The sequence below is a fragment of the Pelecanus crispus genome, chromosome 1 (assembly GCF_030463565.1).
Source record: "Pelecanus crispus isolate bPelCri1 chromosome 1, bPelCri1.pri, whole genome shotgun sequence".
Lineage (NCBI taxonomy): Eukaryota > Metazoa > Chordata > Aves > Pelecaniformes > Pelecanidae > Pelecanus > Pelecanus crispus.
The window spans coordinates 139222628-139246258 of record NC_134643.1 but is presented as its reverse complement, the minus strand read 5'-3'; the positions used below and the strand labels follow the sequence as shown (position 1 = coordinate 139246258).

The 23631-nt window shown below is 39.3% G+C and overlaps 1 protein-coding gene across 2 annotated transcripts in view; it reads right to left on the bottom strand.

Moving 5' to 3' along the window:
• Positions 1-23631, bottom strand: part of SH3KBP1 (SH3 domain containing kinase binding protein 1) — a 208124-nt gene that overhangs the window by 8219 nt on the left and 176274 nt on the right. For both annotated transcript variants that reach the window (XM_075709586.1, XM_075709582.1), the window contains 3 exons: positions 20013-20093; positions 17411-17573; positions 12157-12242 (listed from right to left, as the gene is read on the bottom strand). In XM_075709586.1, coding sequence (XP_075565701.1) covers positions 12157-12242; positions 17411-17573; positions 20013-20093 — 330 coding nt within the window. The remainder of the gene's footprint in view (positions 1-12156; positions 12243-17410; positions 17574-20012; positions 20094-23631) is intronic.

Genomic DNA, 23631 nt, shown 5'->3' with positions numbered 1-23631 from the left:
CCACTATCCCCATTGTGTCACAGCGTTCTGCACATGTTTAGGCACCACAATGGCGTTAAAAAAACCTGGAAGTCAAGGCAGTTGTAATCCAGTCACCCTTGCCAAGCACAATTACTCTTCCACCTCAAACACAATAAAGCAGAGGTGGAACGTGTAGAGGAGCCTTTGGCTTTGTTTTTGGCTTAGTGAAAGCTAAATGACAACTTGGGTTCTATGGCATGGAACAAACAGTTTCAAAATTTCCATCCTGCTGTTAAAGGGCTTAGCGATTTTTTTTCCTGAATAACTGGAGACATAAGACAGTGCACGTGTTGTCTCAAGAACCGTACTGTCAGTGCTGCACATGGAGCAATTGCTTAGGGGAGCACAGACTGAGAATGATTGAGCTGGAAGTGATCTGCAGGTTCCCGGACACCTGCAGCTGGAGGCAGCATAGCCTCCAGTAGCTATAGGTGAGAGGAATTATCTCCAGTAGTCCAGAGGTTATGGTAAGTAAAAACTCCAACAGGCTCCTGAAGCTGTACAAAGCCCAGGAAAAACAGGTCTACTCGAATGCAGTCTCGACTGTCTTCACGGTCAGTGAAAAGTACTGGGGAAGTGTTTACTGAATCCAGCCATGTGCTAGCATGTTTACGTGAAAGAATGATGTGAAGGCCAAAGGAATACCACAGCTCGTGATTATATGCCTGAATCAAATGGCTTAACACCATTCATCTATTTTTATGGGTTATATCAGTTTCACTCACCTCCACTTCAAAATACCCTACTGCACATGTTAAGCAGAAATGAGTCAGGAAACATACAAGCGGTACTTTAGACAAGATAAATCCAAATTCTGTAAAATTACTTTCAGACATGAATCAAATACTGGGACGATATTCAGTATTCAGAGACTGGTTTACATTGCACACATGTAGGAAGGAATAGTTTTTAAGTTAATAGTCACCTACAGTGGGCACTTAATTTTCAGGACTGTTACACAACAATGAATCTCTGAAGATCCCACTTTGTTGCCATATTGCAACCATCACACAAAATTACACAATGGAAAAACAAATGAATTAATGGGCCTGTGCAATAAACTATATGCACTGAAGGACACTTAAGCTGATTCCAAATACTTATGGTTTGGCAGCTAGGAAGTAAATGGGATCAGACATTCCTTATTCAGCAATATTCTTCCATCTCTGGAAGATAACAAAAGAAGAAAAAGAGACCTCTTTCAATAGCCATGAAATAATCTAAGGTTATTCACCTCCAAATACTACTCTATTTTTGGAGCAACTCTTCCTATATATAACCAGTGACCCCACTGTCCCCTACCAGGTATTTCTCTCATTGCTTTTTTTATTGACTGTTGTAACCTACGTCCAAAGGTAGGTCACCCAGCCTGTCAATGGGAGTTTGGCAATCCGATGCCTCAACTGTACCCAACATATCAGGTGAGTGCTACAGTGCTTTTAAAGTAAAAATGAGCTAACATTAGCAGACTGCACAAAACCTGTCTGGTGTCCTACAGAACTTCAGCATTTCAGAAGAAGAGAAATGGAAGCAAAAATTTATTTTCTGGGGAAAAAAAATGCAAATGTAAGAGCTGGTTTCCAGTAATATCCAGACCGAAACTGATGCATGAGATAGCTAAATGACTTGCTTAAGATCACACAGCAAACCAGTGATGTATTTTAATACATTGTTTTCACCACTGTTACTTTGTTAAGTTGCACAGCAAGAATATAATGCCATCAAAAAGATACACTCATCTATAAACAAGTGAAGCTCACATTCGTGAGTACAAATGGAGGCTGAAGCAACCCTTCCATTTGCCCCAGCCACTCTTCCCCACTTAACTGTTTTTACTATTCTTTCTCCTGAGCTAGTTTTAATCCAGCTCATTTTCCAGCAGCATGTGCCCAGCCCCACAAATACCCGTGCTGAAGGAAGGATCAGTATTGGTACCAGAGGACTGATAGAAGCTGCTAAAACTGAGAGGAAGAGCAGACTACTGCTTTGGGAGGCAGCAAACTGGCTGAAGTTACCTTGCAGCCTAGCAAGGCTCCAGTGCATGACTTCCCTCTCTCCGTGTTGCCGCTTGTATGGTAAGCATCACTGTCCCTTCCTCTGCTCTTACAAAATATAATTATCTATACTAATATGGAAAACAATCAATGAAAAACATAGTGAAGGCATTAATTCAATGTATTTCTTTGGCTTAAATAAACTAATAATTACCTAGAGTTCTATGTTTTATCAGAATACTCAAATATTCATGTTTAAATTGTAAAATGTATCGATAAACAGATGTATGTTTACATATGCAGTGTATGAATTTGCATCCTTGAAATCCATGAGCACTTGCAGATAAAATCTGCTCCACACATTTTATGAATACCGTGAAAGACAAATATTTCTGTGCAAAGCTTGTATTATCAAGAAATACTGGGAATCCTCCATTTTTTCCACTTCTGAATGCATTTCAGATAGCTAGAAAAAGAAACTAAAGCAGCCTATACCTGCACTGAATTTTAAAAAAAGAGCAAAGCAGAGGTTGGAAGGGCTCCACAGGTAAAATCTGCTGCCAAACTAGTGAAATCACAGCCATTCAGCTGATACTATAAATGAAATTCTATTTAAGTGTAAAGGACAACAGTTGGTACAATGCTAAAATAGTAAATCCATTTCTAGTATTTCCATATGCCCTTTATCCCCCCCCATTTGTTCTCCTTATTTAGATGTGGTTCTCACTCCCAAATCTACTCTGCATCTAAGGTTATCACCACCTTCCACGGTCATCACCTATGAGGTATTCATTCAGGAGAATTCCCGTATAGTAAACTGGTAAAGAAAATGAGGATCACAGCCATTCAACAGACCTCTGCCTTGCTGTCATCCATACTGTAGATTCAATAATGAATTCACTTATACTGGTTATTTGATTACGTTTTGCTAATAGAAAGCAAGGTTATATGGGTGTGACTATATTATACTCATTGAGATCATTAAATGCAGAGATTTGATATTAGTTAGCTATCAGAAATTGGGAGCTTAAATTTACTTAATAAGCAAAATGTAAAACCTTCCTAAGCTGTACCAAATGGGATGTAATTAAAAATAAAGTCCAGTCTACTGTATTCACAGCCATGTTAATTGCCCACAAGGCAGCATCAGCATCCAACAGACCTGAACTCTGCACTGGTCCAGCTTTCTCTATGTCTGTTAGTAATAACAAACAGTAAGGAAGGTTCTATTGAACACACAGAACGTCAAGGGCACCCTTCAATTAACAGTGGCACTCCCTAATTAAAAGAATAGTTGATACTTGTTCTACAAATAAACAGATGCATTCATCATTATTACTGTCTCACTGCTCAAGCTGGTGATTCATGAAGTAATTCATGAGATGGGGAGAAAGACATCAGAGTAATTCTAATATACTAGTGTAGTACACACAGTAAAATGTCTGGCTTACTGAGCAAACACATATTTAATGAATATAAAATGTTAGCTGTGCAAGAATTACTTGCTGGTATCCTTCCAAGCCAGTTAAGAATAGAATATTTTTTCCCATTGCTATGTTCATTTGGAGACATGGTTATTTAAAGCATGATGATGGTGTTTTTAAAAAAGTGCTGAGATCCAGGAAAACAATTATTTAAGGAAAAAGTTCTCAGCTCATTAGACTTGTACCTTCCTGGAAAACAACCTTCAATCCCTCCAAAAAAAAAGAAAACAACCCACCAAACCCCAGAAGGAAAAAGTTAAATGGTTATGCTTCCTTCCTTTCCCCTTTTCCCCCTTGCATTTACTCTTCTGGCATAAAATGTGTCTAGGCCTCAACTTTATCTTATGGTTAGGTGTTTTAGTCTTTGAGCAAAGTAATTTATACACAATGAAGACAGAAAGCTTTCTGAATTAGCAGAGAGATTCCACCTTGAGAAAACTGAAATGGAAAGTGAAGGATAACAGTAGAATCAACACATTCAGAATGCTAATGGCAAGGTTTCATAGAACAGAAATACAGCAGGGCTGGAAGAAATGAGGCAAAGGTGGCATTCTATTCATTTGAAGAAGATAATGTCACAAAAGCCACAGAGGTAGATTTCATTTCATAATCATCTTCAATACACTTAAAAGATTGACAATAGGCTTGTGTAATGGTATGTATATGGTCTTTAAATACGATAATCCTGAAAGCTATCAAATGAGACAGAGATACTGCAGACGAAATCTTCTGCATTAATGTCCATTCAATGTATAGCACTAATTAAAGAACAACTCAAACAATAATCTGGATATTACCGGGAATTTTCAGAAGACAACCACAATTATTTTAACTACTTCAAGCACCCAGATACTGCTACTCTTTCCATGCTGAACAGCATCGTACCCTTCAAGGAATACAGCCATGCTCCCAGCCAGGGTCAGAGCGGCAGAATCTCACCCATAATGAACCACAGACTCTTTTTTAAGATTTGGGTAATGCACTTTCAGCAGGAGGGCTCCCTGGCTACCGCATTACCGTGTTCAAGAGTGCAACAGTGATGTGCCGGGGAGGCCTGCCCACATGGTTCTTTGCTCTGGACGGAAAGAGCTTAGCTCACCTGGCTTCCCAGGACAGCCACTGCACAGCCACCTTTCCTAAAGTATACAATTATCTTTTCCCATTTCAACCCTGACTTTTATCACTTTAATAGCTGAATGTAGAAAGCTGCCATAATGAGCTTTGCTAACCACTTGCCAGTGCCCTCATAAGGATTTTATTTTTAATGATTCAGGAGATGCCAAGAAAGAACTGAAAGGTCAAGAAAACTGAGCTAGAAGGAATGAATATGCTGTTTTCAGGCACCTCAACTTGACACACACGGAGAATGATTTAAATTTCTGGTTTACTGCCTTTTTCAGGACCCTCTGGGGCAAGAGACCTAATTAATTTATGTAGTGGACCATTAACATATCCCTGATTACAGTATTTCCAATTCACAACTATGTTTATGGGTGATTTAGATTCACTGACATAAATATTACAACTTAACCCAGCTGGGTGATTCTGCTCCTTTGCTTCACTCTATTAAAATGAGCATGAACAGCAGCACAGAAAGAAACAACTGGTTTAGGTGGATTTTGGTCTTCATTATATGAGTCACATTTTGTCCTCCAACCCTTATATTTACCAGTATTTTCTGTTTTCCAACTTTTACTCTGTGCCTTCAGGCAAAATAATTACAGTGCCTCGCAGTATAACAGCCTGTGATTTAAAGACAAACCCACTCCATTCTACAACCTTTCACTGGAAAGATTCTCTGCCTTTTTCCCTAGTGTGGGCCAAATCTTATTATATCACTTTTTCTTCCAGTCAGAGGCTCAACCATCACCTCTCCTGACAAATATGAGCACGTAGCAGCTCTAGAACAACTGCAAATACAACTCCAGGAAACACAATATACTGAAGATTTGCTGTTCGTTTGGTTATTAGATATTTTCAAGTAGGGTATTTTTAACCACCCTTCCAGGCAAGTTAGCACCAGGCTTGGGGGGAGGGACAGATAGAGAGTACGGCTAGTAATGTGGGTTCAGCCAGTACTCCATGATCCACCAGCAAATGGTCTGAAGGTTGAAGTCTGAGGAAGTGCTGAAAAATGCACTCACGTTAATCAGCTGTGCTGGTTTTGGCTGGGATAGAGTTAATTTTCTTCATAGCAGCTGGTATGGGGCCATGTTTTGGATTTGTGCTGGAAACAGTGTTGATAATACAGGGATGTTTTAGTTACTGCTGAGCAGGGCTCACACAGAGCCAAGGCCTTTCCTGCTTCTCTCAGGCTGGGGGTGCATGAGGAGTTGGGAGGGGACACAGCTGGGACAGCTGACCCCAGCTGACCAGAGGGATATTCCACACCATATGACGTCATGCTCAGCACATAAAGCTGGGGGAAGCAGAAGGAAGGGGGGGATGTTTGCAGTGATGGTGTTTGTCTTCCCAAGTAACCACTACACGTGATGGAGCCCTGCTTTCCTGGGGATGGCTGAACACCTGCCTGCCGATGGGAAGCAGTGAATGAAATCCTTGTGTTGCTTTGCTTGCGTGCGCGGCTTTTACTTTACCTATTAAACTGTCTTTATCTCAGCCCAGGAGTTTTCTGGCTTTTACTCTTCTGATTCTCTTCCCCCATCCCACCGGGGGGGAGTGAGCGAGCAGCTGCGTGGTGCTCAGTTGCCGGCTGGCGTTAAACCATGACACCAGCTTTCAGGGAATCGCTTAAGAAAATTTACACTAACGCTATATGTTTCAGCAGGAATTAATGCAGGCATATGTGCCTTATGTTAGCACTGATGAAGATTATTAACTGCTTTCATAAATACTCCACAAAATGTGTAAAGAGCCAGGAAAAATATTGGAAAGAAGTGTCCACTTGGCTCTGTGTGGGAAGTGCCTGTGCAGCTCAGTCTTTTTGCAAAGCACAGAAACCGCTTCTTGTATGGATTAACTGAGCATTTCCACAGTAGAGATATTATTTTTATTTCTTTGTGGCTTATTCTTTAAATCACTTAGCTTAAATCCATATGATTTTAAGTGTTAGATGATTTCAAAGCAAGCCTATTTTGGATAGACAAGACTTGTTTCAGGATTGCAGGATTCCAAAGTGTGTGTGTGTGTGTGTATAGTTATGTCCTGGTTTCAGCTGGGATAGAGTTCATTTTCTTCCTAGTAGCTGGCACAGTGCTGTGTTTTGGATATAGCATGAGAATAATGCTGATAACACACTGATGGTTTAGTTGTTGCTAAGTACTGCTTATGCTAGTCAAGGACTTTTCAGCTTCCCATGCTCTGCCAGGTGCACAAGAAGCTGGGAGGGGGCACAGCCAGGACAGCTGACCCAAACTGCCCAAAGGGCTATTCCATACCATGTGACATCATGCTCAGTATAGAAACTGGGGGGAGTTGGCCGGGGGGCTGCAATCGCTGCTCCGGGACTGGCTAGGCATCGGTCAGCGGTTGGAGAGCAATTGCATTGTGCATCACTTATTTTGTATATCATTATTATTATTATTTCCCCTTCCTTTTCTGTCCTATTAAACTGTCTTTACCTCAACCCACGAGTTTTGCTTTTTTTTTCTGATTCTCTCCCCCATCCCACTGGGGAGAGGTAGAGTGAGCTAACAGCTGTGTGGTGTTTAGCTGCCTGCTGGGTTAAACCACAACAGGTTAAAAGACTTAGGATTAATCCTGACTTGCAGAAATAACTCAATACCAATAATTAATTGGAATAATTCAGCAATTTTCTGGAAGCATTAGTTTTTGATCCAGTAAACTATTATATGTGCTAGATGTTTCTGTCATTGCACTGCCCTCAGGTATAAACATTCTTTGTGAAATTAAGAAGAAACACATAACCTAAAAAAGTGTCAAGTTATGCAATAAGGCATGAATTTAAGCTGTTGAAATAAATGTGATTCTACATAAGGACTACTCTTCTGTTGGTAGAACAGGGCTTACTTTTAGTGTAGCTTATGTTGCTTTGGAAGCATTTTAAACTAAGCTCAAAAAGCTGCTGTCAATCCAGGAACAGTTGTTGGTACATGAGACTTTACAACAGATGTAACTACTGTGATTTAACCACAGCAATACTGGAGACAAAGTCTTGGGTGACATGACCATGCACGTTCCACTGGGAGCCAGTGACCGCTCTTCAAATTTCTGGGTTTTGTTTTGTTGGGTTTTTTTTCCTCTTTCAGACTGGAAAACCATCCTAGCGCATTGCTAAATATTTTTGTTTTGTAACATGTAAGGACATCATGACGAAATATATGCATTAAATTTTGTGATGACAACATCTGTCTGTAAGAACAGGTTAATAAAACCACAGCATTAACAAACAGTGCATGCAAACTGTACATAGAATCATAGAATCATAGAATCGTTTAGGTTGGAAAAGACCTTTAAGATCATCCAGTCCAACCATTAACCTACACTACCAAGTCCACACTAAACCAATCAAGGGTAGACTAGACTAAACCATGTCCCAAAGTGCCACATCTAGCCGTTTTTTGAACACTTCCAGGGATGGGGACTCCACCACCTCTCTGGGCAGCCTGTTCCAATGCTTGACCACCCTTTCCGTGAAGAAATTTTTCCTAATTTCCAGTCTAAACCTCCCCTGGCGCAGCTTGAGCCCATTTCCTCTCGTCCTATCATGTCACATCACTAAAATGTCTTATGGTAAAAATAAAATAAACTATAATGATTTCTTGTTTCAATGCTATGGTGCAAGATTTTCTGTCACAGTACACTCAATTTCAACTTTTAATTAAAAAGAAAAATTTGTCATAGCCATGTACACATCAGGTGTTGTACAAAACACTTCTTTCTGTACTTGTTTGTTATGCATTGTCAACTAAAGCAAAGACAGGACAGAAAAGAAATGGAAAAAAACCACCTTACCCTCATGAAATGAAGGAGAGTTACCCATGGCAAAGAGATGTAAATAGGAAAAGCTGGATGAAAGATGTGTGGAAAAGAAAGGAAAGGCATCACTGAAAACAGGGAAAAAGAAAACAAAAGAAGTGAGGAGAAATGGGGAATGGTTCCTCTTAAATAATACATTCTGAAGGCTAGTTTTCCAACGGTTTTTGTGAGGATGGTGGAAAGAAGCAAAGTCATGAACAACAGTGGTAATAGCTGCCATTATATCTACAATCAGCAGTGATGTTGCTGAACAGGACTTGCACTTGTCAGTACAGATTGCAAAATTGTAATCAGTGCTGTATTATCATCAAGAAATTTAAATGTCAAATCACAACTCTGCAGAACATGCTAGTGAAATCAAGCCATGCGCTAACATCTACATAAAAATAACGTTTTATATATGCAACTGACAGAACGTTATGCATAGTATTACACATCACCTCAGCCTTGCTCAAGCACTTGTGACTTTCCTGATTGGTAAAGTTGGGTGAGAGTGTTTTTAAAGGTGTTTTTCAAGGCGTTTTTCAAGGCGTGAGGCTTTCTGGTTAGACAACACTGTTTCACTGATGAAATATTACTTAGAAAATAAATAGAAAAATGCCTTTTCTGAAAAAAAGAAGCAATGTTTAACACATTGATCTGGCAGAATAGGGGACCTAGACAGAATACAAGTTTTGAACCTGCATTCCCCAATTCCCCCCTGCATACTGCTTCTCAATTGTTGATGGAATTACTGATTTTGTTGTTGATGATCACTGCTTTGGTTTTTGGGAGATGGCATATGGAAGGACCCTGTATCTTCTCCTCCCTCACTGTAAAGGTTTGGGTCTCATCATGATAAAGAAAAGGAACAAACTTAGAAATCCTTAAAAAGGTTTCACAGAATGGAAAACTGCTCTCCATCCAGCTTTAGTATGGTTTGCTTTTATAACCAAAACTGTCTCTCCAGTGCTTTTGTACATCTCTCTGCTTTGAATGAAAGAATGAGAGTTTTAGATTGGCTATAGGACGTAAACACTGACAGCCATTATCCAGCTTAACATCGCTAGTGCAAAAAAGCCAGGAAAGTGCTGTAGTATTCATTTTCGGTCCATGATTCACCATTAGTACTTAGCATGAAAGAGGGTGACGCGACTTGTAATTGACTGCTGCTTTTTCCTCTGTCCTCCCCGAGAGCTCTAAGTGCCTGGGAATGGTGTTGGGGCTAATGGAGGAATAAAGAGGGGCCCAGTAACCAGAACGGCCATACACCCGAGCTGCTGCAAAGGCCCTTTAACTTCCATTTTCTTCAAAGGCTACTGCTAAGCCCCACCTTGTCTGTCACACAGGTCCACTCTAATTTGTGGTGTGAATTTGGATTACTGAGAAGGAATCAAATGACTAGATTTAATCCGATCCATTCTGACTGGAAGGATGAACCTTGGAGAAGCTGAGGCTGTCCTTCCCACAGAGTACATGAGACTGGGACAACACCGGTAACACATACCACAGTTGAATGTTATCGACTCACACTGCCTGATCTGTCAGTGTTTTGGAATAAACTGGGACAACTCCATTCACTCATCCATCATTTTTACTAACAACTCATTTAGTCACAAGATTTCTCCAACCCATTGTTCTCTTTGTAAATAAATAAAAAGTCTAACATATTTATCATAAATCTTTCCAATTACACTGGCCCATAAACTGTCCTGAACTCCAAACCTCTCCTCATAGTAAAATACATTAATCCACTGTGAGTTGTTTTGGCTTATTAAGTTTTAATTTATTGCTCTACCCTCTCTTAAAAGGCTGGTTTTTAACAATATTGTACATGAGCCATCAAAAGCCTCCTGAAAATTCATCTCAGTTATGATCTTTGGGTCCACTTTCATTCCAAAATCATAATTTATTTCTTTCTTTTTTCTTTTAACAAGTGTCTAACAGGCTAGAATGACACGATTTGCCCTTGTAAATGCCATTCTGGTTTGACCCTATCAAGTTATACTTACTAAGTATTCACACTATTTTATCCTTGGGCTCAATAGGTTCCCCTTGTTAGTGGTAACAGGAGGTCATCAGCTAAACCCTTTGCAACATGTTGTGTATGTGGTTTGGTTTATGGACTCTTGTTGGCTCCTATTCTCCATTTAAAAAAACCACCACCTCCCCACCCTCCCACGCCCCGCCCAAGTTCTGGAAATGAACAAAAATTTTATAAATCAGATTTCCTACCTAGCCTTTTATAGGTTGTTCAAAAAAAACCCAGAAAAATACAAAACACTCTAAGATTTTATCCTGATAGTGATTCCAAGGAAACTCGTGCAAGGATTAAAAAAGATTACTTCCATCAGACCACTATATGCTATTTGCAGTCATAGCTTTCTCTTTCAAGTAAGCAAAAGCTTACATGCTTTGAAGCAAATTTGTAAACATGAGTAACAAACACTAAATGCATTTGCCTGCATTTCAATCCCATTCCTTTATATTAATCTCTACAAGAAAAATGTTCATGCAATTTATCACAAGCTTCTAACTTTCTATGTTTATCCCGAATGAAAATCTGGAAAAAACATACTACTTGCTTCTCCAGGAGAATGTTACTACCATAAACCATAGCAACAGCAGAAGGATAAAAAAAAGCAGACATATGGATGCTGAAAAGCTCATAAACCTATGTGAAATCAATTTAGCACTTTATTCCTGCATTGCAATTAAAATCCATCTATAACTTAAAGCTCTACTTTCAAGTCCGAAGAAAAGGCAGGTTCGGCTGTTGAAAGTATACTATTTTACAGAAATGTTTTACTAATAAGGCAGTCTGGGTAGAAACCACCACACCGAAATAACATTTAATGCGACCAGCGAAAGGTAGTAATGCTTACACATTGAGGGTACCCTAGTTCTGCCTTTAATAAAAACAGGTCTATTGCTGCACAGCTGCGACTGCGGAGGAGAGCGACGGCAGCAGCTGTCGCCAGCGTATTTCTAAGTAGAGGTAGAAGATGGCTGTCACAGCTTTTGCTTACAGCCCTGGGACAAGAGTCAAAGCACCTTGCTTTCCAAGTGCCACTTACTGCAGCACCCAGCCCAGCAAACATCTCCCCTGCACTGCCAACTTGAGAAGGAAGGAGGGTGAGAGAAGACAGAAAAATAACCTAAAAAAAATCACCTTTCCAGGTGATTTCCTGATTAAACTGTTCGTGCTGCAGGAACACAAATTATTATATTCAAGAGAAATTTAGACTGCTTTTAATTGGTTTTTGCAGTAAAATGCATTCGAATTGGCCTGAACTGGGTCTCTATTCCTTTGTATTGGAAAGTGTAAAGATTACTAACTGCACCAAAACCACAATCTTTTGCAGCATTAAAAATATGGAAGCACTAATATTACATCTGTTAAACTAATATGACTTCTCGTCGTTGGCCTTCTCACTTGTTTCAGACTTTTAAACAGAAATAACAAAAGCCCTCCTATTAAAAATAGCTTACTGTTCCATATTTCCTTTTAAAATTTTTCTTAAACAGAGAACCCCAACAAAACTCTTTTAAGTAAAGCAGAAATGATCCTTTAAACCTGCAGTTAAAATTTGATATAAATGCACTCACATTCGTTGCCAAATCCTCAATCTGCCTTTTGGATCATAACAAAGTCACTAACAAACAGAAATTTACATCATGAATTTCTTATGCAAACTGTAAAAAGCACTGTAACTTACCGATGTCATTGCTTCTTTCAGAGGAGTCTTTCTCTAGAGTGCCGGATACTGTACTGCCCACTAATTCCACTTTTGGACTATCACTCCTGCATTTGGATCAAGGAGAGGAGATATTTTATTGGAGTTTTTGTGTGGGTTACAGTAAATTGATAGCTAACTTGCAATTAATAATGAAAGAGCAAAATAGTCCTCCTTTGTAGCACCAGAGTAATAGCACTGTGTCAGAAAGAGCAATCTCCAGTAAGTAGACATGCTGTATGGATTAACCTTATCTCATTTCTCCTTAACACCTGTCAAAAAAGCCTATTTTAGACACCGTAGTGTCCTGAATAATTCTTCAGATGTTCACAGCATCTCAACATGAAGGAAACCTAAGGGCAAAAGGACATTCTTCAACATCTTATTTCTAATTTTTTCTAATTAATTGGCTTGCATAAACTATAGTGATGGACTATCTAGAATACTGCAGAAAGGGAGAGAACATCAAGCTAGCATTGTGCATTTCAGCGGTTCCTAGTATTTACTCATAAATGCAGCTCTTCCACCAAAAGAAGATCTTTCTTTATTTTTGCACATTGCTTATGAGATTAGACTATGAACATTGTTTCCACAGGTCCAAAGAACCAAGATTACCTACTCTGTCTGAAAATGTCTGTGGAATAGGCAAGTGTTAAGAGTTCTGATACCTCATACAGAGGAACTATTTTTAAATCAAACAGGAGATCAAACATAAGCAACATGATTATTCTTTCTTTGTAGAACTTTATATCCCACAACTACTTAAGTTTACTAAAATAATCTGACTATTGAAACAATAAATTAAAAAAGGGCCAGTGGTAGATGAGTAGCTCGGCATTGCACGGGTCACAGACAAATCCCTGTGACATTTACTGTGACAACAACTGTTCAATTAATGCAATAAATTGTACTTACCATCATTACCAGCTCACCTAACAAATATCATAGTTTTCCCACAATGACTATTCCCAGCATAGCGCTGTAACAATTATGATGTACGTAAGGTACCCAAATTATGAGTAAAAATATAGATCTGTCCCTGAAACAACCCAGGCAGATGTGCATTTCTATGAACAACGATAATTAGCCATTGCCAGGTAAATACATAGCAAGCTCCTGAATCTCATTGATTTTTTCATTTATCTCTGCTTTTGACGCCATGCTCTGATGACAGATGGCCTGAACCTCAACTCATGGCAGCAGTTTATGGGCAAAACACAAAATGGCTGGAAACCCTATTTCAGACTTCAGGAAGGCTGTGATAAAGAGCCTGAATATTTGTGTTAAAAACCAAAGCAAGGCACAGATTAAGTGAACATATATCCAGCTAAACACTGCGGTAGGGTGACAAGTATTGTACAAACTAAAAAAGATAGACAACCAGTTTATGACCTGAAAAACAAACTAGACCTACACACCTATCAATATGGCAGGCAGTCTGCACCAGGAAGGAAACAGAAGAAATTTAACACAGTCCTAGTAAAATGTATTAATTGGTGAGATGATAAATACGGGTATTCTGCAAGTGATCTACCTGATCAATTAGTTTTCCGCCCTTTTGGTCTGTAAATTTTTTTAAAAAATCGCTTCTTTATTTGTAAATCTCTAAGAAGCAACAAAGTTTCTTGGCTGACAGGGCAATGAGCATCTGACTGCGTACTCTGTTTTGTACACATATACTTCCCAGCAAACTGAGAGCACCATGTGAGTTGGAAGCGCTCTAGGAAATGTGTGAGCACGGTTTTGGAGGAGATTCTAAGGAAGATGTAATTTAGGGCTGAAAGTCACAACATTTACCATTTGACTACAAAAGATACCAAGGTATATGACATCAACCCCACAAAAAACCTCAACTCTGTCGTCAAAAGAATCAATGGCTTATTATGCCAATCTACATCCACACTGTTGTGAAAGGAGTGGAGCCATCCCTTCTGGGTCACAGCGTCTCCCTCCCACTGCTCGTGCCCATGCAGATAGGCTGTCAGCTTGATGAGACAGATGATCAGCCTGAAAGAAGCCCCACACTAATAGAAATCCCACTGCAAACTGATTAATTGCCATCTGGAGCAACTCCCTGACCCATATGGCTGAATGGCTGCACAAATGCTGGTGCTAACATAAGGGAGGCTGCAGGAATGGGCTGCCAGGAGAGGGAACCTGCCCCTGTTAGCAGCAGCACGGACACAGATTGGTTTAGACTGATTGTAAAAATGCACTTTCTGTAGGTCTTCATGGCTTGCCTACTCCAGAGAATTGACTCATCGGTAAACTGTATAATCACAGGTATGTCTAAATAAGCTGTGACGCCTTTGGAGCAAATTGACAGCCATTCTGTCCCACATGGTTTTTGTCTCTTCTATTGCCCTTACAACCCTAACCTGCCTCCAAAGAAGGAGGATTATATTCAAATGGAAAAACAATCACCACCACAAAAGATCAGTGAGATGCATAAGATGCAAGCCACTTAGAAAAAAACCCTCTTCTTTTCCCCATGGCTGCTAACCAGCAGCCATGGAAATCTCATGGGACTCACTTTATAACTACAGCAATTTTTCCCCCTAGGATCATGTACTGGTTTTGGCTGGGATAGAGTTAATTTTTTTTATAGCAGCCCACATGGTGCTGTGTTTTGGATTTGTGACCGAAACAGCATTGATAACACAGGGATGTTTTAGTTACTGCTGAGCAGGGCTCACACAGAGCCAAGGCCTTTTCTGCTTCTCACCCCGCCCCACCAGCGAGCAGGCTGGGGCTGCACGAGGAGCTGGGAGGGGACACAGCTGGGACAGCTGACCCCAACTGACCAAAGGGGTATTCCACACCATACAATGTCATGCTCAGCATATAAAGCTGGGGGAAGAAGGAGGAAGGTGGGGATGTTCGGAGTGATGGCGTTTGTCTTCCCAAGAAACTGTTGTATGTGATGGAGCCCTGCTTTCCTGGGGATGACCAAACTCCTGCCTGCCGATGAGTAGTAGTGAATGAATTCCCTAATAGCTTTGCTTGCACACACAGCATTTGCTTTATCTGTTAAACTGTCTTTATCTCAATCCATGAGCTTTCTCACTTTTGTCCTTCTGATTCTCATCCCCATCCCACTGTGGGGGAGTGAAGGAGCGGCTGGGGAGGCTGAACTGCCCACTGGGGTTACCACGACAGGTCAGTGAAAATTCTGCTGGTTCAATTTTTATTCTAACTGCTTTACGTTTTTCAGATTCTGGAAATGGATTCCAGCAGGTCTTAAAAAATATTTACTATCTTATTAAACCAAACTTATTTAAAACCAAAACGCCTTTATTGAAGTGGCTGCTTCCATTTGAAGTTTCACATTTCTTAATTATTCAAGTAATTCAAAATCTATTCCATGGATTATTTTATTATGTGAACTTTCTGCTCTCTTCCTATAAGACACCCTTACAGGTTAGAGCTTACCAGGCAGAACAGCTATATGAGATAAATCCATTAATTTGAATTAGCTGACAAAGTAATTCATAGGGAAACTGCTAGCACTGTGACCATCAACATGCATCATAACCACCTTTAAAATCACCCTTCCTTCTAAGTTTTAATCCAACTACTGTTACAAGTGAAAGTCTTTCAAATATAATGGTATTTGATAAAAAGAATGAAGCATTTTTTTCTGTGCTAGACATAGCAGAGTTTAGACAATTAAGAACATGACAGGGTTACTGGCTAGATCTGCTTTTTCACTTTGTTAACATGAAAATGGAAATATCTTTAAAAATGCATGGTTTATTTATACAAGTTTGTACTTAGAAAAAAGGAAAACAGAAGAGTAATAGAATACCTCTCCACAACTCTAAATGTTTAAAATATTTATAATATGTTTAAAATATTCCAGGCAAAGGATAGAACAAAAGCATAGCTACCCCATTGCACGCCTAGCCAGTGAACTGAACACTAGGGTATGTATTGGTCTTGCCAAGAAGACATCACTTTGCTAACTCTAAAGGTCATAGCAAATACTTGCTTTTCCAAGCATGCCCAAGTGACCAGCAGGTGTGGACTATATTTTGTAACAACTGGGCAAGCATGTTCAAAGCCAAGAAGTCCTGAAGAAGCTGTGGCAGTAGCACCTGGACAGAAGGGTAAATTCTCAGAGATGCACAGCCAAAGCACTTCAGTAAGATGAAACTGGCAGCACAAGGCAGGCACTGTTTTTTTATTTCTCAGATTTCACACTGAGAGCATTTGTTTAATGAACCATATGTGGAGGAATGAGGGGAATCAATGTCTAGGATTTCTATTTTATTCCACTCTACCCTATACTCCATTCTTGTATTTAATTCACCATTAGTATAGGTGAACTCCAGTAGTTCAATGGCAGCTAATTTTTCTAACAGTACAATAGTAAAATTACTTCTATGCCTACATTCTAGTATTTCTGCAAGATGTGCAGCTTGCCCATTTTAGGCAACTGCTTTTTTCTGGTTTTCACCTATTTCTATCCACTATGCGTAAAGGAAGTCTACAGAGCACAACCCAGATGCTGATGACTAATGTAGCCATCGAGACTTGATTAGGACTACAGGCAAGGCCTTGAATTTCTGCAAACTCTGCCCTTCCAAGCTCTAGCACAGATTAAATGGAGTTGTGCTGGCAAGTCCAGTTTCTCAGTGCTCCTCAAAAGGCCGTAACCACCTCTAGACAAAGAGTGTCATGTAACTATAGAATAACAACTAACACTAGAGCATAAATACTTGACAGCAGTATTCTGCAGTGGCACCAGCTTAAAGAACATTCTATGGAGACACACGTATTTTGCTAAAAATTGATCTAAAACGATCAAAGAAAACAGACTGAAACCAAGCTGACGGTATTTGCAATGTGCATTGTCTAATGCTGTTCCTCAGTACAGTCCAAGCTTTTGCACTAACTTAGTGCCCCAGCTAAGCTGGAATAATCTGAGGTAAACTAGGAAAGTCAACATCAGTGCAACACACTGATGCAGATATTTCCCACATATTCTGCAGTGGAAACTATGATGTTGCAGTAATAGTGTGTTCATCAGTAGAAATGAACTAGTAGTGAACAGTCTGTTATTCTTGAGAAGATAGTTATGATCCAGCCAGATGAGTAGAAGGCCTTTGTTTGTTTGTTCTTTACATACAGTTTACCATGAAATAAATTGTGACATTAACCGTAAAATCTAAATTCTCTAAACGTGTGTTTTTTCCACTAATCCCAAAAGCACTGGACAGAGGAAAACCAATACCTTGTATGAGTCACAGGCACAACTGGTCTTTCTGGTCGTCTCGGGGGCAAGGTACCAGGTCTATTCACAGAGTTCGCTTTGGGTGGCCGAGGTTTCTTCGGAGGTATAGCAGGAACTGAAGGCTTCTGCAAGTCTAACTGTTTTTGCTCTCTCTCTGATCTTTCTTTAAATCAATTATTTCCAGAAAAAAAGAACATGGATATTATTAAGTGTAATTAATTTGCACTCACAAGTCTACAATTAAACAAGAAGTCTTCAACTGTAGATACACTGTATACAAAGAAAAAGCTTATCTCCGTTCCACTTCCATCCTAAGTCATTCTTCATTTGAAATAACACGTTTACCACAAACCAGTTGTTTGCCCTGCCTGACTGTTCTGCCTGTAATTCCTCATGGCCAAAATGTGTGTTCAGTGTCTGAATGGGAATGCTATTTTTTATTTTATTAACTTACTGATTTGTGAGTGTAAAAAATAAGAATGGCAAAAAATTACATACCATATCAACAATTTCCCATAAGCACAACTTACATCACATTCTAATATGAAACAATATTAAGTTAGAAGGTTACAAAGATAGTTATGCTAGATATTCTTAACATCTCTTGAACAAACACAAAAATACCATTTCTGGGGGGAAAAAAGTGTGTTCCAAGTGAACTACAGTTAAATGAAAATAAAAGCATTAAAATTTAGCAAAGTTTGGCAGGATCTAAACACCTCAGAAAAATCAGACCTTTTATTTAGGTTTTTAAGCACAGCCTTATAGCTGAATTTTTCAGCTTGCCAGCAAAGTAGAAGATCATTTGCGGAACTGATGATGTGTAGTTAGAAAGTGCCACAATACTAACAGCCAGTGCCAAACGCACAATGCCTGTGAGTTCGTAAAGTACAATACACATGAATAACTCTTGTAAATAATATGCTCTAAATTCATAATACAAAACAAACATGTAAGCACAGTTGCCACACCATAGGAAACTCTTCTTAAAGAAAGGACAAAACTCTCAAAGGGACCAAAGTTTCGCTCTCTGTATCCTACTATGTCAACACCCCACTTCCCTTGACAACACTGTCTATGATACGTTGTGAATATTACATCTCTGTATACACGTAAGAAGTATTGGGAATGTTACAGGGTATTGCTTAATGGGCTCCAGGTTTCAGTCTGAGAGAATCACAGAATAAATCACCAGAAACGCAATATGCATTAGATTTGAAGTAGTCCAGTAAGTGACTGTTGATTCACAGGCATACACCCTTTTTCAGTACACTTTCAGTTGATGCAATCGTTGGGTCCTCTGTAACGTTGAAGCTTTTCTAGCATCTTGTGTAATTTTTACACACTTACTCCTATGGCAATTCATACTGTGTCAGTGTCCAAGAATCTAAACTATGTATGAGGGACGGGATAGGCAGCGTACCAACACACAGCATAAAGAACGTTCCTGTGCCACCCCTGCTGCCACACCACACTGAACAATTCCTGCCACTCCCTGGTACTCCAGAAACGTAGGCACGGCTCCTATGGCCTCTTTCCAACATTTAGAAAAGTTACAGATATTTATACCCTGGGACAGTAACATATTTAAACTTACTCCACCATTTTGACAGTTGGCTTTGTAAATCCAAAAATGGAAAGCAAAGGGTTTTATTGCTAAGATAACCACAAGAAGTAGCGCACATAACCAAAAGTAAACATATGTAGACGAAAGTGCTAAAACACCTGTCAGATCGCTAAGACATATATCTGGAAACAGATCTTGGTGCAAAGTCTGAATGTTCTGGCACGAAATTATAACTGCATATTATAAATTTAGTCATGTGCATATATGTGCCTTTTAAAAGACTGCAAGTATGAATACTTAAAAGTTAAGAAATCCCATAAACAAACTTATCCGTACAGTCTAATAGTCCACTTAAACATATGAAACTGGACATCATCTTCAATTAGAGAATCAGTGTAACTGTTTTCCCCAAACCATTCAGAATGCACAATGAACACAATGAAACCATTAAAGGTTTAATTTGCTTGTCACTGCTCTGTGTGACACTGTGCCCCACTTCTTGCAATGTTCAAACCTGGCTTTGAAGACAGAATTTTTTCATTTCTTCACAGGCTTGCCTATGACTTTTGTGACAATGACAATGGGGTGATTCATAAGCATTAATGACTATATCTTCACAAAACCCCTCTCTGATGCAGGAAAACCACCGACCCTGCTTTTAACTAGAGAACCAAGGCATACAGATGTTAAGAAAAAAGTACACACTAATGTGGGGTATCTTACTCGATCAAGGGCTTTACTGAGCACAGAGCTTTCAACAGCATTTTATGTACTGAGAGCATATCTCCCCTTGACTTCAGTTGAGGCTGCAAATACTTAACAGCTCTGGATTAGCATAATTGAATACCCTGAATTTAGCCCATAAGCAACAATGCGATCCTTTCCAAAATGCATATCATCACAGATCTATCAGAGTGGGAAGTAAACATCCAGACGATACACTTAATGAAAACAGGGACTGCGAAATGAGGATGTGCATCCGTTCCATTTCCCCCGTCTCTCTGCAGAGAGCAGGCAGGAAATCACATTTCATACCTTTTTCTTCTGTTCGATTAGGAAGACATTCTGGCCTTTCAGGAGGTACCTTTTTGATTTCATGCTTTCGATCTGTGGTACCTGTCAAAGAAAGGAAAATTCAAAATTCTGAGCAAACCAGCATATATGGCCACATAAGATTTAATTCTACAAGTTCTTAGGCTTTTTACATTCTCTAATTTGAAAATATCTCACTAAAACTGAACATAAATTTAGTTTCAAGTATTTGCTTACACCATAATGACAAAAAAGCAATTGGATGTTTATGTTTTCACAGTCAAATTCACAGTTTCCAAAGCATGTACCTCAAAAGAATAGGCATTTTCACACCATTCTGTGAAAAAAAAAAATTCAGTAACTACAGATTTTTACATGTGGACAGTTCCTTTACCTTTGTAGACGTACTTAACTGAAGATCAATTCAACAGTATGGAGAATCATTAGGAATAAAGCAATTAATTGGGCATTTCTGCCAAGAGAATACTTACTATAGACAAATACACTGGGCTCATTTTACACTAAGTTAACCCCCCTCTCTTTTTCATCTCTATTACTAGCTGTTCACTTCCACATATTAGAAGGATGAGAACAGTAGTACTGACAGTATTCTGCATGATTATTTTAATTGGCAGCTTTGGGCCTGGAGGTGTAAGCCTCTGCTCCTTCTGCCTCTGTACTAGAGACCCTGACATACTGACTTCTGTTGCTATAAGCAATATGAGAACTTGTGGCACCAACAATGGGAAGATTTTGCAAAAATTTCCTGGCACATGCAAGATGCAATCTTCTAGTCCCCGTATTATAAGAATTGCTTTACTGGATATTGGCTTGGCTGCATTGGCTAACTACTAGGTGCTAATGCCATTTCAACTTAGCAGTGTTGAAAACCACTTTAGGTAATGCTATTAGTATTTCAATAAAAATTACAGTATATGACATCCAAGAAAAGCAGAGGAGGCAGGGCAGGGAACACAAGGCAATTTTTTGCTTCAATCTATTCTATTATATGCAGTTCTCAAGTACATTTACATTTCCTGAATGTGCTGTCGCAACTCTCTTCTGCAGCTGGTTCCTAGAAATCAGTACTCATCAGTGCCAATTGCTCATCAGTGGTGATCATCGGCCATTGTTTCTTTATCGAACTGTGCTGTTGCACAGGCAACACTCTATCACTTATCATGTCAATAAATAATACCGAATTGCCACTTTACAGTTGGACTCCATGATCTTAAGGGTCTTTTCCAACCTAAATGATTCTACGATTGTATGAAAAATACTTCACTGTTGAGAGGAGAAACTGTTGCTAGAAAGCAATTAAAGCCTTTCTAAACACAAGTTATGCAAAGCACAAGTCAACATATTGATCATTTTGCACACACTAGTACGTTCAAGAAAGGAGACACAAGTCTATATACCTAATTACAGTAAGATTAACAGTCATCATTAAAACAGAGAGGGACGCTCTCAGGCCATGTCTAAAACAATGAGCCTACAAACACTTAGGAGCTCCCAGGCTCAGGTGTACTCCCTATGTGGGTTGTGACCCCAAAATGAATCAGTACCCAGGCAGGCACTATCCTGCTTTAGCTTCCAGGAGAAGGTCACCTGCAAGGAAGTTCTGGTGAACTCCGTACCAGCTCCCAGAGCGACTCAACAGAGTAATCCCATCCTCCAGTCTAGATGCAGTTGTACTGCTTATCCCAGCTACCCGGTGAAATGCCTACTGCTTTTCAGTGACAATGTAAGGGACTGGTGCTCCTAACTTTGGCCTTTCAGTTTTCACCTTACTTTGTAAAGTAGCCCAGCACAGACGGCCCTGGCAGTCTACTGCTGTGCAGGATTTGGAAATACAGCCAAACTTCCAGCTATACTATAACACAAACTAGACACCTCCTTTACATATGTACCGCTTGTACTGCAAAGACCAATTCTAATTCTCTGCTATGATTTTATGCTCTGTGTCAGAAGCTACCGATACTTAATTATTTAGGCTGCAACTGACAGTTCTCAATTTATTCATCACACTATGACTGGTTAAATATGCAGAAACATTACTGGAAATTGTTACCTACTATCAACAGTAAGGCCTGACATAGGGATGTGGCAAAATGCAGTGTTATCTCAGGAAAGTGATAATTTGACAAAATAGAGGATGTCAGGATGGTAATAAACACAGGCTGATTTTCACCTCTAAGTACATATCAGAAGAAACTCTTGCGCATAATCAGCCAGGACTTGTCAAAGACTGAGTATAAAAACAAAGAACAGCAATAGCCTTGCCTTCGCCATAGACTTAGATGGCCTTCATTAAATTGTCTGCAACTTTTATGCATCCATTTTTCCTTCTGAAAATGGGCACATTTTCCTGCTATGGCGACACAGCTAATGCATTGGATGCACACAGCTACAAACATATTGAAAGTATTATTCTCTAATTATAGGTTATAAACTGAAAGAAACATAACATTTTATAAAGCTTTTCCAAAACCTGTGTCAGGCTGTAACGTCAGTTGTCGCTAAGACATCTTTAGTATGCAGCCACCACTAGATGGCAAAGTTATATTGCTCTCTCTGGACACTGCTACTCACTGATCTTAAAATCAAATCTATGTTTTTAGGAGTCTCAGGACAGAGTGAAGAACAAACCATGGCTGTCAATAAGCAAACCAAATATTTATAGTCATGATTCTGTAGTAAAAAAAAACTGCTTGAAAAATTCAAACTAGTTAAATTGTAGCCTAATAATTCACAGTAAATTGTACACTGGTGTAACCTGTCCTTCTATTAACAGGTCAAGACTTTAGGAGAGGAAAATTTATTTTTTAAAGTACTGAAAGCTGGAACAGACCACAGTGGCAAGAAAAATAATCTAGCTAGATTGTACGTGTTCATTTTGGTTTTTTAATGTGCGCCAACAGCTGGGGAAGCAGTAGTGCTGCTGCAGAATTTTAGCAAACCAACTAGAGTTAGGGGATTAAAGAATTCCAGCCATAGTTATGTTTCCAGCACAACTGCAATACAAATGAAAACTCTGAGAGCATCCCATGCCTTGTGATTTGTGATGCTACCTCAATGGAACAGGAATTTGGTTTCTGGGGTCAGAACTGTCAAGTGCGTACATACTTTTTTAACTGTTTCTAAGTTTCACAGAAAAAGTAAGTCATGCAGGCATTTTTGAAAATTTGTATTGAGAGTTCGTTTTAAAACTACAAATAAAAGTGGTTTCAGCTCTCAGTATTTATAGACAATTCAGTCTAACATATTCCAAAACCAGCTTTGCTAGCACTCATCCATTTGGAAAACATAATCAGCCCCTTAATACATTCGCAATACCATTATATACATAACCAGATTCAGGGTAACTCCTTTAAGTTTTATACTTATGGCTGTAAAGTACTGAAACCCAAGAATCTAACTATGGCATAGAATCTAGAGACAGGCAGCCAGCTCCAGCATTCATGCAGATCTGTAAGATTTAGATTGCGACTCAGATGGGGCCACTGTATTACAGCCAAGTTCTTTGACACTGTCTTATAGATATGCAAAAAACCTCTTTATCTCTAGAATAAATCAGATCTGTAGGTGTAAAGTAAATGCAGTTTCCTCCTGCAGATATTAT